Source organism: Typopeltis vanoorti, chromosome 8 (assembly GCF_054136105.1).
Source record: "Typopeltis vanoorti isolate ZY-2024b chromosome 8, IOZ_Tvanoo_1.0, whole genome shotgun sequence".
NCBI lineage: Eukaryota > Metazoa > Arthropoda > Arachnida > Uropygi > Thelyphonidae > Typopeltis > Typopeltis vanoorti.
The window spans coordinates 63575988-63592223 of NC_143556.1; the positions used below are offsets into that span (position 1 = coordinate 63575988).

The 16236-nt window shown below is 33.3% G+C and overlaps 1 protein-coding gene across 1 annotated transcript in view; it reads right to left on the reverse strand.

Moving 5' to 3' along the window:
- Positions 1 to 3632: 3632 nt before the first annotated feature.
- The window catches only part of LOC150104053 (LIM/homeobox protein Lhx9-like), a 31528-nt gene continuing 18924 nt past the window's right edge, over positions 3633 to 16236 (reverse strand). The window contains exon 4 of the mRNA XM_090396387.1: positions 3633 to 3851. Within this exon, the coding sequence (XP_090252513.1) occupies positions 3633 to 3851 (219 nt within the window). The remainder of the gene's footprint in view (positions 3852 to 16236) is intronic.

A 16236-nucleotide genomic window follows, 5' to 3' on the forward strand; every position in this document is an offset into this window, starting at 1 on the left:
TATTCATTAAAGGAATATGTTACATTAGCCACCATAAGGCTTTGTCTTTAATGACATAAGTGATGTAACCTCTTTATTCAAGAAATATTCAAGAAATACTATGATTTAATTTCCATCAAATAATATCAAGTATATTTACTATTTACGGAACAGTGAGAGGTATACATATAATAATATCAGTTCTGCGTGAAACGATTTGAGGGCCAAATCGTTTTCAAAGCGTGGAATCTTGGTTTGTGTTCTGTTATACTGAGATTGTGGGAATTATTTATATTTTGTTTGCTTAGAATCCTGCCTGAATTAAAATTAGCATTTTCTAAGTACTTGTGTTTAAGAAATCACAAGCCATAGAATAATTTTCATTTTATGGAGAAAACACTTGAAATTTAAGATCCCGGTAATGTGATTCAGCAATTTGCAGTACATGTATTTCGCACTTTTTAATATTTTAATATTCTCGTGAAATGTGTAATAAAGCTTGTTCAGAAATTATTAAGCGCCACTAGCGTAGTTAATGACGATATCCTTCATTTTGAAAGCTGTTTGAATCCTATCTAGGATACCATGAATCTTTATAAAGACTTTTCGACTGAAAGTGAATTAGCCGGTTCCATACAGAAATAGCAGTGGTTATGGTTGTACGGATATACAGCAAAAGCAGTTAAGGCAATGAGGCCTTACGTCTGTAAATTGCATGTGTTCTTCTGGTCTGTTTTACGGAATGAAAAACTCGAGTTTCCAGGAAAAACCCTGTTATCTCCGTATGAGACAAGCTAACTCACCTTCAGTTAATTAAAAAAATTAAAAAAAAACTATAAAGTTTCGCATCTCAGACGAGATTCGAACCCAGGTCTATGTGTTGTACCATTTGCTCTATGCATTAAATGGATTGTTTTTAGAGATATTAAACGACAAGGCAATGGCACAGCTAATGTATTATATTCATAAAATTGTATGCGAAGTGTGTGTGTGTTGTTCGCTGAGTTGCAAGCACTTTGTCTGTTTGAGAATTATAGGCGTTTCCTCTCTTGGAATCTTAGCCAAAGACTGGATAGCTTCGTGCTAGTCGAAAAATCTGCTTTAATTATATTTAACTTTCATCAGCAGGTGGTAGGTAGATGGTATTCATCACGCGGTGCAAGACCACCACTGCACTACTTATTGAATGCCTAAGCGGTTTGATCTAAGCCTTCGCAATACTCAGCACTCAAAGCTGCAGGTTTACAACATTTATTGGCCGAGAGTTACGAAAAAAGTTCGAATTGTTCACCTTTCACGAAATAAGATGAAATGGTTATCAACTTGTTCCTCAAGTGTAGATCATATAGATTTAGTAATAAGAACAGGACACAATAACTCCTGCGTATTTAAAATAATGTCCTGTTTATTTATATTTACTATACAGATGGCTTATTCAGGATTTTAGAAATAGAAAAGGAAAAAAAAAATTAACATGTTATGTAATTCCCAGATAATCTGCTGTCAGACTGACAACCGATGCATATTGCAATCTATAATTCGTGCGAATGCTCATTACTTCTTCAAGGACAAATCAGGGTCTACCTGCATCGTTCTGTTGATAATGTTAGGTAACAGGGAACGAAGGTAACTTTTGGGTAAATTTTATTTGCCCTCAAGTTCATGCTTACAGCTGCATAGAAAACAAGAAAGAGAGAACATATTAATGTTCGTTTTTTTCTTTGCCTATCTTTGAATCAATAATAGTCTTCGATTAATATCAGACTCGATTAATATCATTTTGACAGTAATTTCAGAACAAGCTGGAAATACAAGGGCAAGCTAAAATTCAGTGGACACTTTTTTTGAATGAAACCAGAGACACTTAAAATAAGTAAATCAAAGAATGGGTACCAAATAAATACTAATGAAACATGATATTCACCTGTCCAGGAAACCAAATGAATAAAAGTCATCCTCAGCTAGTCTGGAGAATAGGAAAGATAAACAGTGATTATACAACCAAACTTGGAAACTTTATGGATAGTCTTGTAAGAGGTGTGAATTATTATGATGTAAAGTTATGTCCTGATGATATCAGGTTAAATATTTTATTAATTGTGGTGATTTTGTTTTATTTTATTTTTTCAAAGTCGCACAATACAAAAATTATTCGCTTCATTATTATATGATGTTGCCAACTGTAGCGAGTGATCTGCCTGATCGGGGACCTAACTAAAGATATTTTTCTGTTTTTATATTGATAACCTGTCCTTCTAACATTATTGATATCAATACCATATGAAACGAACAGTTTTGATGAATTTTTCTATAGGAGACTTTTCATCTCCTTATTTGACTAGAAACTCAATGATAATTTGTTGTCGCATGTGGAATCAATTGGACTGGCCATTTCTAAAAAAATTTGCAATGAAACAAAAAAAGAAAGAAAGCTAATAGGCGATGCATAGAAAGCAACATTTATAATGTTTATAAAAATTATTGAGCAGTAGCGAGAACAATAGGTAACAGTTTAGGATTTTATAAGGTAACAAGCAATATGTTTTAGCTCACCTTTGTATTTTGATAACGTTTTGCATTTTATATAATGAGTTTAAATAATGAATCTACGTTTCATTATTTGGTAAAGGTTCAGTAAAATATTTAGAAATAAATTCCAAGCAACAAATTCATTTCTATTTAATTTGTGTATTTTTGTTTTGAGATGGTATTTAGCGTAACATTCTGGCTTTTCAAATCCACAAGTGACAATCACATATTCTGTCTTCTTTAGAGTTTATGAATATGAACACACAGTTCAGATTTGAGTTTCTTCTTTTACTAGTTTTGTGTGCAAAATATGTTGATAATAGCAACGATGTCATAGAATTATTCGCTCCGAAATTGATTTAATAAATTACTATGAAGCTGTTGTTGTATCACCCAAATACTACGTTATTTTTTGACGTCTAGTTTTAGTTATATGCATTAAACAAAAGCATATTTTGTTTAATATTTTTTTTATATTTATCCCACACACGAAAGGGGAGATACAAGAACCTATAGCACATCAGTGCCGTGTGTGAGGTGAAATAATTTCAGAAATCTGAGAAAAGAAGTATTTTCTTAAACAATTTATCTTAAAGAAAATAATAGTTTGCTGTTAATTTTCTGATGCAACTTTACATATGAAAAATTCATTTTAACGATGTTTTCTGAGTAAGGCCTGCTTGAAAAGTTATTGATGTGAGAAGATAAAAAAAACGAAACATGATTCGCAAGACATTTTCACATTTTAAATTTGCGAAAAAAATTCCATTAAGCGGAATGAGTGCACAACTGTTGACCAAGTTCGGAGTCAAGTGCATGTATCTGTTGTAATTCTCTCATTATCTCCGTTTCTCAACATATAATCTAAGGAAAACAATATTTTGGTTAGACACTCAACTTTTTACATTACAAAAACTGATGCTTGATAGCTCCTAAAGAATCACTTTTTTGATCAAATTTGGGATCAAAGTACATAATGACATTTCTTAGTTAACTAAAAGAAATTGTGCTTCTTGTGTTCTTAAGTCTTAAATATTGAGTTGTATAAGGAGTTTGGTTCAACGCTACTGAACAGTTCATCATCATCACAAGTAAAATATTTCGCTTACATCTTTTGCCATATTTCACAGTAAATTTGTAAATGTTTGGATATTTTGTTCCTCTTGAGTTATAGGAGTTGGTTGCACATCTATCAGCGACGCACTTCCTCGCATAGCATCACAAAATTGGGATTGGGGATCTAGTTCGGCCAAGGGTTTTGAGTCTTGCACTATCTCCGGTCCTTGAGTTTGCTGCCTCAGTAGATTCCGACGCCATTTGGCTCGAGCATTCTGAAACCACACCTACAAATTTGTACATAAGCACAACATATTGACATATATTTTTATACTTTTTTGTAAACAAATTTTAAGTAACTAAATAAATGTATAAAAAACTGCATAAATATGGATTGATTTCAGGTTACTGGTCTCACATATTTGTATTGCTGCTTATTTTATTTCAGAACTATGTAGATATAGCATTCAAAATTAAGAGAATAGCAGCAATCCCTGTTAATTAAGACGTGAATTATCTTGAAAATATTCATAATGTACTAAATGCATTAATAAATGCTAATAATTTGTAGTCTAAGACAAGTAACCAAAACAGGAAGTGCAGTTGTAGTTATACTGTACCTTCTTTTTCAAGTCTTAAGTCTAGTAGGTTAAATATATGCTGACGGTGATGTCAAGCAAAGAGGTTTTAAAACAAAAAGGAAAAAATAATAATAACAGTCACAATAATAAACAGTACAACGTAAATTTGTTATCACTTTGCCTAGTAGTATTACAGGTCATGTTCCCTTTCCTAGGATATCGTGAACAAATAGTTGGGCCATATCTTAATCAAATTATTAGTTTTTTTTTCCTTTTTTGATAAATCAAAATTAGAACTACTTTTCTTCGTATATAAAAAAAAATAAGAAATATATATCAAGTCATCGCCCATTTCATTTGCATTACATAGTTTAACATGCTAAGTACTCGTATATTAAACTATGTAAAGCATACTGCAGCCATGTGGGACAATGCTTGCCCTACATGGCTGAAGTAGCAATTAATATGTACAGAAGATTCAACATGCTATTTTTTTTTTTACTTTTCGCATTAGTATACAAGATTGTCTTTTAATAGGGCCCCAAGACTTAATGTGTCTATTAATATGATTGCTATTATTACTAGCATTTATACAAGCTTAAATGATGCTTGCTAATCATAATTGCACTTTTAGAATAATAAAATAATGGGATATCATCAGTGATAATTTCTGTACTTAAAAATTATTTTTATTTTATTTTTTTCACTTTCACAAGAAAATACAGAACAATGTGTGTGTTAATCAAACAAATTTAGGTGAAATATTAGCTAGCTTATCAGTAGTAAATTAATTGTAGAAAAGCAGAAAAAAAAACAGTAGTAAGATTTAGTGTTGCCATAAAAATACAATATATTCCTAGCTGGAGGAAAACCAAATCAGCTAGAATCGCTCAGTCAATCCATGGAGAATTTTTTCTAGTAACTGTGCCACCAGGGCACATGACGCATTTTTTTTTTTGTGATAATTTCACCCACGAAATATTGTAAAGTGAAACCGTATTAACAATTCGGATGAGCTGAAAGCTAATAATTCAGGAACCTCCCCCTCCCTCTCTCTCTCTCTCTCTCTCTCCCTCTTTCTCGAAACCAGGCATAGACATATTCCTTTTCCAAACCACTTCAGCCTTACCATAAGCAGGGTTATGGTCTTACCAGTAACGAACATCACTTACCACGTAAAATCATACAACCATTCATACCACAACAGCATTCTGGTGTTGCACTAAGTCTTGATTATTGGGGGCTAAAAGGAGTAAGACCATGAAGAAAGAAAGAAAGAGAAGATTTCTTTCTTTATTCTATTGGTTTATGGACCGTGACCAATTGTCTTCGAGAAATAACAGCTAAAATGGTTTTACCGGCTAGCATCCAGACAGTGTTTAAGACCATTAAGAGAATTGTGGTTTAGCGTATGAATAATATCTCTGTCAGCCACTTCTGCCTCGAAGGAGTACTGATAGTGGTATATGAGGACAATGACTAGGCTTCACGTGGAAGGGCTGATTAATTTCCTGCTACACACTCCCGAAAATGCAATTTTCTCTCTGATTCCACGTCCCTACCGACCTGTCTTTTTCTGGTTAAAATGACAAGAAACATTAAACACGACTACATCTTGTCCATAAAAAATTCCCAATAAAAGAGCTTAGAGATAAAATAAAAAAATTAAAAAAAAACTCCTACCAAAACTGGATATTCATTCTGCCAATATAGACAACATTAGTATCCATATTCAAATCACTTATACTCTTTCAGACTAAAACAGCTGTCAGCTACTTTGCTATCTCATTTATTAACTATAATTTCCACAATTTTTTACGTTTTGAAGATGGAATCCGTGTTGTGTATATCCACTCCGGTATCGCATATTACAAATTCCTAACATGGATACTTATATCATTCAGGAATTGCTCACCTCATTCTGTGCGTTTCATTTGCTTTTGTTGTTTCCTTTACGCAACACGCCTAATTTCTTCTTCACGAAATTCAGATCGCAACTTAGTGCAGATTTCCTCAATCATGGAACGCACCTCCCGATTCTCAGCTCGAGGTTATTTGTTTTTTCTCATTACAAAGTTACAGATAGCATAGGATGATCTAATTAATTAGCAGTGTTATCTGTAATTATGCTATATTACAAATAATACTGCTAAATGAGATTATCTCCATCATTCTCTCAATGCTGTTCTATTGCTTTCAGTTTTAGTTTCAAAACTTTTCTGAATGTTACCGAAATTATTCTCAATTTCATTCATCATTCCATCTCGAATTCTTCTGTATTTGGGTGAGTTTGTTTTTCGAAGTGCTAAGATACTTCTCAACGGAGAAAGGAAGGAAAAAAAAACCACAAGTGACTCGCAACGAAGTGTTAAGTTTACCTTTATATATATATATATATATATACTGAAACCTGCAATATTTTTACATACAGAAAGATTATCAAAACCCGGTAATCTTTCTGTAGGTAAAACTATTGCAGAAATATTATCAAAACCCGACTTTCAAAAGATGTCTGAAATTTTTCCCATAATCAAATTGCACCTGTATCTTCTTGTTCCTTGCTGACAACTTCTTCTTGCACCTATATCTCTGATATCATAATTCTTTTCAAGTTTCTCAATGGACGCCAAAAAATCTCCTCTTTCTTTACAAAATATTTCGTATTTCATGCACCCCTTGTCTTTCGTCAAGAAGAGATCAGAAAAAAAATTGGACTTGCTTGGATATAAAGAAATCTCTTTTATTAGTATAATAATAAACAAATGAATGGACAGTATGCGTAAAAGTATGAGGAATACACCATATACGTAATTTTACGTGTATAGTATATTAATTATACAAAAATCTGGTTCATTTAAAACTTCTATTTAAATAGCACAGTTTTATGTCGTGTATTCCGTTTGCAGAATTTACTCTCTAGCCGCGAAATTAATTCTTCTAGCCTATCTCACAAAACAGCCTAACTATACGAAATAATCAGTTGTCATTTACTCTTACGTCAATTCCTTCCAATTTAATGGAGATTCATTATCTTCCTCATCCGCCTAAGGCAGGTTGAGGCTACCGTGAACAATAGCTTTCCAGTCCAATCTATCAGCATAATGGAGATTATTTACATCTAATTATTGTATCAAATTCGGACATGTATCTTGAAAATAAAGAGGAACAGCATACGTGTGTGGTCTTTTTTGACCACTCCCTTGCGCTAAATAGTGGCATTTCCTTAAATGACTAGCTCTATATGCAATTCTGCATTGAAAAATTGTAGACTTTTTTTTTTTCATAAAATCGACCGTACTTAAACTAAATGTCGAATTCGGATTCCATTCAGGATGCAAGGAACAATTATACAAACATTTTAATAGGAGAGTTAAATGATGAATGTGAATGGCTTTTATATGCATTTAATAAGTGTGATACAATCGTTTAGTAGCCTTAATTACTTTGTTTGCGTAATTTTAACTAGCGAAATGAAATGGATAATAGATAAAAGATAACCTAGTTGATAGATTTTCTTCACAAACTCAAATTTTCCCCTTGTCTAACAAAACAACAACAACAAAAAAAAATAAGTCTTAAATAAAAAAAGTTTCTTTTCTTCTTGGAATAACAATAGGTTTGGCGCATGATAAAATTTTGGATAGCTCCTCCTGCACCAATAAAAATTTGCACACGGTGTGCTATCCAAAGATTTCCCGACTGGTCGCAAAAAAAAGGATGTATAAGACTTGGAGCAGTTAACTGCTATATTGTTTCATTATAAGTTCATCTCTTCAGTGTCGTCTATAATTTGCATTGTTTGGATGTGTTTAATTGCTTGCTAGTTTGCTATATTTGGTGATTATCAAAAGGAGTGAGAAAACTATATGAAAATTTGCATTAGGTTACTGCAGACTAAATTATGCACGTGCACAGCTGGCTCTTTCACTAGCACAATGTCCAGGCGTACACTGCGCTCTCTACGTAATAGTTTTAAACAAAGAAAACGTGACTGTGGTCTCGTATTCTTGGTAGACCCCTCCTCATTGATCAGGCTTCCTGTGATGTTTTTCTTCTCCACTATGAAATGGCAGTTCAAAAGAAAGAAGATTTAATCACATTTCAAATATCCAGACCGAATAACAGGCTCTGCTGAATGCTGAATACAAAAACCGGCTACTGATCAAAAATCACTAGCTGGTTTCTTAATCAGAGTCAGAAACGCTGGGACTCGGTATGTAAATTCCCGAGATATTTAAACGGAACAGCAACGCCTGTAGCGATTTGTAAACTGTGGAGATTTATTGTTCATGAATTACAGATTCACTAGGCATGAATGCTCTTCTGATGGAGGCGTGTCCAAATGTAATTTAAAAATGACTGATTAATAACACCTATCTTACACACGCCACTCTTTTTTTAACATATGTGCAGTTTTTGTTTTACACACATACACACAAACTCTTTATGAATATTTTTATCATTATATTTTCGTCGTTATTAATGTGTAGTTAAATCTATAATTCCGATACTTTCCTCAAAATATGTTAAAACTAAAGAATGCCAACGATTCAGAATGGCAACGATTCGGTACCTAACTATTTTTCATTTAGTCTTATTTTTTCATGGCAACATTTTGTGTTTTTATATTTTGGAATAGGTTTCCTCCCTTTGGCGTTTCGCAGAAAACTATAATATGCAGTTCTGTATCGATAACTTCACCCTTTCTGTTAAATCTTTGAAGTCTGCGGTACTAGTGTATGATAGGTTGTTAGCCTTTTGTGAATGGGAATGCTTAAAAAAATGCGAGCATTGAGATACTATGTACTGAAAAACAATTTCAAATGCTAATACTGTATATATTTTCCCCCTTCTGGTGACCGGGGTTAAACAATAGTCCCAATGTAGCCCATACATGTCGTAAGAGGCGACTAAAATGGGTACCCAGTGCCTGGGGGGTATAGTACAAAAATTTGGAGGCCTGGTCTACCATGTTGGGGGTTTGACAATGGGTTAACAACCCTTCCTGTAAAAAACCCTCTTGTTAAAAACCTAAACAATTGTTTTACAAGCTAAAAACCCTCTTATTATGATATTAATTGGGTTTGAAGCCTTACTTGGCCGTGTTAGGACTTCGAACCTAACGTTTTAAAAGGAAAACGAAAAGAAACTTACAAAAGCATGTTGGAAAGTAAAGCTAGAAGAAGAATATATATTTTTTAGATTATGTAAATAAATAACAAATTTGATTACTTGCACAGTTATTAATCTAAATGCTTGATGTTGTAATGGAGAGTAAGTGCCCCCCTCTGCATAAAGTTTTAAAACCAAATACATTAATGATAAGATAAGATAAATAACAAATTTGATTACTTGCACAGTTATTAATCTAAATGCTTGATGTTGTAATGGAGAGTAAGTGCCCCCCTCTGCATAAAGTTTTAAAACCAAATATATTAATGATAAGATAAGATGTTTATTAACACCCCAAGTGAATATTTTCTTTCAAGAGCCTCTGCAGCTCAGTCGGTGTAGATGAAGCCCTTTGGTTGGAAAGATATGGTTTTCTGTCTAGGATACGAATGACCTGTATCAGGACATTTCAGCTGAAGGTAAGTTAGCCAGCTTCGGAGCTGGAGGGTTTTCCCCTCCCAGAAATTCGGGTTTTTCATTCCGCAAAAAAAGGTAGAAGAGCACAGGCAGCTTGCAATCTAGCAGGCAATGCAGTGAGGATTAACCGCCTTATCATAAGCAATCTCATGTTTCTAAAAAGCAGAGTTACTTGGCGGTGACAGGCGATTGAGCCTAACACGAAACGCAAGATGGGATCGAATGGGATTTTTCTCCCCCCCCCCATGACAATATTCAAGGTTCTGAAAGAAGTTGGATAGCTTTTCTAAAATAAAGGTTGAGGAAAAACATTTGTCCAGCAGTTCTCCTCCTATTAGACCTCTTAAAAGTAATTTTCAAATCAATAAAATAGGAATGATATTCTAGATCACTGGTTATCCGATATGATGTCTTAAGTTTATAATTAATGCCCTCAGAAATAAATTGTATTATATTCTTAATTGCGTCTTAATTGTAGAGAAAATAAGAATAATTTACAACTAAAATAACAGAAAGGCATTTCTGCTTTGATCCGAAATAAAAAATATAGACCAGGTATTTAAAATTTCCATTCATGAATAAAATATTATCAAGGTTTTGTTTAGTGCTGTGTGAAACCTCACGGTGAAGTGCATATTGGGATTATTTTTTGATCAGCAAATTTTCATAATTGCGGTTTAAAATCTCATTTAATTGTCTAACGCAAATATTATTAGTGTTAATTACTCTAGAAAACGCCAGTTCTGCTCATTGCTGTTTTTTTTTTTTTAGATTGTTGTATTTAGCATTAAAGATTCTTAGATTACTTTCTCCATAACATTGCTTAATTCTATCGTTTGCTTAGTTTTAAATGACAAGCCATAAATTATGAACACTCATTAAATTTCTAATTGCCATTCCATTTGGGATCATCATATATGTCCGATTTTTTTCATCTCGTTGATGACCTAAATTTTACACTTTCAGAAATAACTGTTTCAAACTACATTTATTGACTTTATGCCACCTTCATTTTAATTATTTAAACTTCAAATCAAGAACATTTCCAAAATAATAATTTATTTTGGAAATGTGGAAGGATTGGAAACGCCTTATTTTCATATAAATGTTCGCAATTTTCCGCGACTTTTTTATGTGACTTCCACACTTGAAAGGTGTAGGCTTTTTGTAAAATAGTAAAGTGAATGGGCTAAGAATTGTTATCTATTTTTTTATGAAGTTTATAATTTTTTGTATGTTTATTGTTTTTACATATCCCGGAAACCCTGCTGCAGAAACCAAACGTGGAACTTTTTTAAGCCATTTCAGGCCTCCAGTAAGCGGAGCGACAGTCCTGCACCTCACTGATTTCACTTATCATCAAACTTTGAGCACTTTAAAATATGAATGCTTCTTCCTAAAAATAATTGTTGTTGTAGATTTCTTTTTTTCGACTTGTTTAACTAATTAATCCCTTATGTAGATGCGCACTGCTGCCTTCATGAATGCTGACGTATAGAGCCTATGCACGAGCAACATAAAGTAAAGTAGCATCGTTTTATTCACCTTGATGGTCTAGGATTGTTTAAAAAACGTTAGGTGAACTACTGATATCGTTCGGGAAACTTAAAAAAAAATTATAAAAAGTTAAGATTTTAAGATTTTCATTTTTCTGCAAGAATTTGAATAATTTTATTGAAAATTGATCGCAAATCTTGACTAATTATATATTAAGAAATGATTTTAGCAATAGCTGTAATCGTTCATTTGGATTTATTTTTAAATATCTATTCGATCTAAACTTTCATACTGAACCTTTCTTTTACCCCCCCCCCCCCATTTTAGACCTAAGTCATATTCAAGACCACTTTGAAAAATTGCAAGAAAAATAGATTAGGAAGTAATTATTTATATTTTAAGAAGAAAATTTCGATTTTTTTTTTCAGGATTCATACATTTAAAAGAGAGTTTTGTGAACAAACAGATAATTTTAAAAAAGGCTAAAAATCAAAAGAAATATCAGTGCAATGTGCCTGTATTGTAATAATTTATATAGTGTATTATTCTGTAATTTTTTTTATATTTCTGGAAAATTGAATTATGTGCTCCATCGAAAATTTAATTCGGATGATTGAAAATATTGGTCTTAGAATTTAACCCTTTTTTCTTCCTATGATGCTAAACAAAATATGTTTTGAGAGTGAAACCAAATAAATTAACATTATCACGAGATATGAGGAAAGCTGACAGCTATAGTTTATTTAAAATTATTATTAATGAAGAAGAGATAGTGTTTGGAGAAAGATTACAATTATCCAGCATGGGACTCTGGTGAGCAATTTTCGAGATCGCGAGTATGACAAATGTTTCTGTATTTATGGAAGTGGTGAAAGGTTTAAGTTTCTCATTGATGGTGATAAGGTCTCTGCATTGTGCATTTGCCAATGTTGATTATTTTCCTCTTCTTTATTTATCATCAATTAGTAATCTCTGTACCTAATGCTCAGTAAAATGCAACTTCTCTTAGTGACTAGAATTCTACGAGCTATAACATTGTTAGAATTTTATAAGGTCGAGGTTTTGGTTCACACAGTGATATCACACACTTTAATGTAAATAAATGTGAAACTGAAATTTTAATGAAAAGGAAGAACAAGCAGAAATTGGGTATTGTTTTGGTTCCCAATCCGAGACTGCATCCGTACAGGAGTTCTAATAAAAAAATTTTCTGATTGTCAACTACTAGTACTGCAGGTAGTGATTCTTAGCTAGGTGCATATAAAGTGGAATATTTACGCTAATTTTTATCGTTTATTTCAAATTTGTAGGTTGTGCTAATGAAGGGAAAAAATGCATACTCCAAAGAAAAGCAAGCGTGCATGCTTTTACTAATTCAATCAAAAATTTCAGAAACATACTGGTGTTAAATCTTGCTGTCACAATGAGCATAATTCAAACACTGATTGCTTGATTGATTGTGACTTTCTTTGTTTTCTTTTTTTTTTTACAATATTTAGGAATTAGCACTGAAGGGATGGAAATTTGATGACATCGCGATCACGATTTATAGAAGCAGTAGGCTATATTTGTCGAGTCAAAACGCAGTAATTGGCAAGTATTTTTTCAGCAATAACATGCACGATGGGCTCTCTATATAAGGACAAAGGAAAGTTGAAATATAAAACAATAGATAAATTGGGTACTGTTTTGGTTCCCAATCCGAGACTGCTTCCGTACAGGAGTTCTAATAAATTTTTTTTCTGATTGTTACCTCGACCTTATAAAATTCTAACAATGTTATAGCTCGTAGAATTCTAGTCACTAACAGAACTTGCATTTTACTGAGAAAATTTTTTTCTCTTACAGCATCATATCCATAAAGAGAGTTATGTCCGAAATTCACAACATTTTGTGGATAAATTAAAAGACATTACTATATCTGAAAATGATCTACTTGCAAGCTTAGATGCTACTTCTCTTTTTACAAACGTTCCTGTGGTGGAAGTTATCAACATCTTAGGCACTTTATTCCCACAAGATATAACCTCACTGTACAATCATTTCCTAAATTCAAACTATTTTTCTTGGAAGAAAACTATTTACCAACAATTAACTGGCCTAGCAGTGGGTAGCCCCCTTTCAGCTTCTTGTGCTGACCTATTTATGGAAGATCTCGAAAATAAAATTCTATCTCAAATAAATCCTAAACCCATAATTTAGTGGAGATATGTAGATGATATCTTCATTGTATGGAACCACAACAAAGATGACCTAATTGATTTTCTCAATAAAATCAACTCCTTTCACCATTCTATTAAATTTACTCTAGAACTTGAAAAAGACAAACAACTACCGCTCTTAGACATCTTAATTAAGAAGCAAGTTAATGGCCTTATGAACCTATTAGTCTACAGGAAACCTACGAATACAGGACGTTATCTACATTTCAGCTCCTCACACCACATTCCTCACGAACTCAGCATAGTACACATACTAAAGAAAACAGCTGTCCACATTACAACAGATGAAAAGGACCTCCAAGATGAATTAACATTGATATCTAATAACCTCGCCTTGAATGGCTACCCACGAAGACTCGTCAACAAAATCCTTTTCTCTGAGCCACCACAAAGAGAACGAGAAGACACTCAATATATTAAAACAATCGCCATTCCGTATGTGAGCAGTATCTCTAACAAGCTCGCTAATCTCCTCAAACCACACAAAATAAGAGTGACATTCAAACCTATAGAAACAATTCGTAAACTACTACGATCTCCAAAAGATACCCATCCTTTCTATAAGTATGCTGGAGTCTATAATATCCCATGCGCGTGTGGTTCAAGTTACATCGGCCAGACTTCGAGACTAAACAGAAAGAACACATTGGTTATGTTAAAAACAACAGACAAGACATATCAGGCCTGTCATCGCATTTCTCCATAACAAACCATATCATTGAGTGGGACAAAAGTTGTACCCCTTGCATAGAAGAAGACTACCACTCTCGAATGTTTAAAGAAGCAGCCACAGTCTTACTCACTACAAATAACCTTACAAATAACTACAGGAACCAAGGTTTAATATTTCCAGAGATATGGAAAACCCTAATTAGATCTCTGAACACACAAGAAATGAACTTTAATGCTAACTATAGAACGTTCCTTAGCAACAACTAGTAAATCATGTACACGCGATACGCGTGTATTATTCACGTTCAATGCTATTTTAGTTTGTAACTACAATTTTTAGAATTTACAGTTAAGATCTATTTTGTGATATGTTTTAACCTCATTGCTACTACCCTGGCGATGCCAACAGCTTACGTTTGATGAAACTAGTCGGTATTAAAAAATACTTGTTTACACTTGATCAATGTTCCCAAATAGTTATTTACAATAGATAAAATTCTGTTATGTAAGAGATAAAAAATACACCTTAAAAAATAAAAAACATGGATTTTTTTCATATCTCGTAATTCGTTATATAATCTGCTTTTCTCAGATCTGTTTATTGATGTGGACCACACACTCTTTCTAGACCATAGAGATTGGCTGAACCAGTTGGAAATGGTTTCATATGAAAGGTTTTTAGTAGCCTATATTTTTTTTTAAATACGAATCCCACTCACGAAAGGTTCTAAACCTATGGGGCATTAGTATTTTGGATGATTTAAGAGTTAGGTTTAAGAGAGGAAATCCTACTCTGGAAATCGAAAATGAAATTTTTTCTTCAAGCCATTTCAGGCTTCAAATAAATAAGCGAAATGATGATTTCATATTGGTGATGAAATTCTTCTACTATCTAAAGACTTCCGCAAACCTCTTGCCCATTTAGCATGTTGATTGGAGACACGATGCGTTATATACTTGGGCAACCAGGACGATTTGTGACAGGAGTTTTTCGAAAAACATTTATAATACTTTGTAATAACCTTGCATTGATTATACGTAATAAATCAATACGTAAGCTACTTATTTATTTATTATGATTATTTTTTTTTATTATGGCAATCTAAGGCTATGAGGCTAGAGTGTTATGTCTGTAGAATGTGTGCGTGCGTGCGTGCGTTCGTGCGTGCGCGCGCGCGCGTGTGTGTGTGTGTGTGTGTGTGTGTGTGTGTGTGTGTGTGTGTGTGTGTGTGTGTGTGTGTGTGTGTGTGTGTGTGTGTGTGTGTGTGTGTGTGTGTGTGTGTGTGTGTGTGTGTGTGTGTGTGTGTGTGTGTGTGCGTGCGCCTTCTGGTCGGGTTGCCTTTTTTTTGCGAACCGTAAAAATCGAAGTTTCCAGGAGGAAACCGTCTTGTGTACGCATGCCATCGCCACCTTCTTACTTTATAGGATATTCCTCAGTTCGGCTCCTTCAGAGGACTTTTGTGACGTAGAAAATACATGATTCGTTTCAGCCTTGTAAGGATGAAGGCCGTAGCTTTATTAATGTAGGTTAGTAGATGCGATAGCTATCTGGTGTGGCAAATTAATCATCTGGGAGGGAGCGCGGTATCTAAAGTATGGAGAATCGTGTATATGTTTGAAAAAAAAAACGCTATTTTTCTTGGCAGAACTGCAAGAAAGGGCTGTAATATTACCTCATGATCGTTAACTGAATAATCAGGAATTGCATGAAGCATTTTTCTCTTTAATTTTTAATTTTTTCATATGTTTAAAATTTTTGGAAGGGACGAAACTAAGACATATACAAATACAGAACAGTTTGTACTTTTTTATTTTTATTGAATCATGGAGTAAATAACTGCTAATGATATATGTGATGCTCTCTCAATATTTTAATTATAACTAATGATCTTATCAATCCCGAATTAGCTGTTATATTCCTGAACTAATTTAACGTGCCATTGTTGTTTTACTAAGTTCAAAATACAATCACCTTCTTATTGAATGAGTAGTAACTAACTGACATAAATTTTCATTTAATAATTTACCTTAAACGTTGGAAAATAAAGAAAAGTAATTCAAATTCAATAGTAATACTGATGATTTTTGCTTGATATTTCATGAAGTAAGAT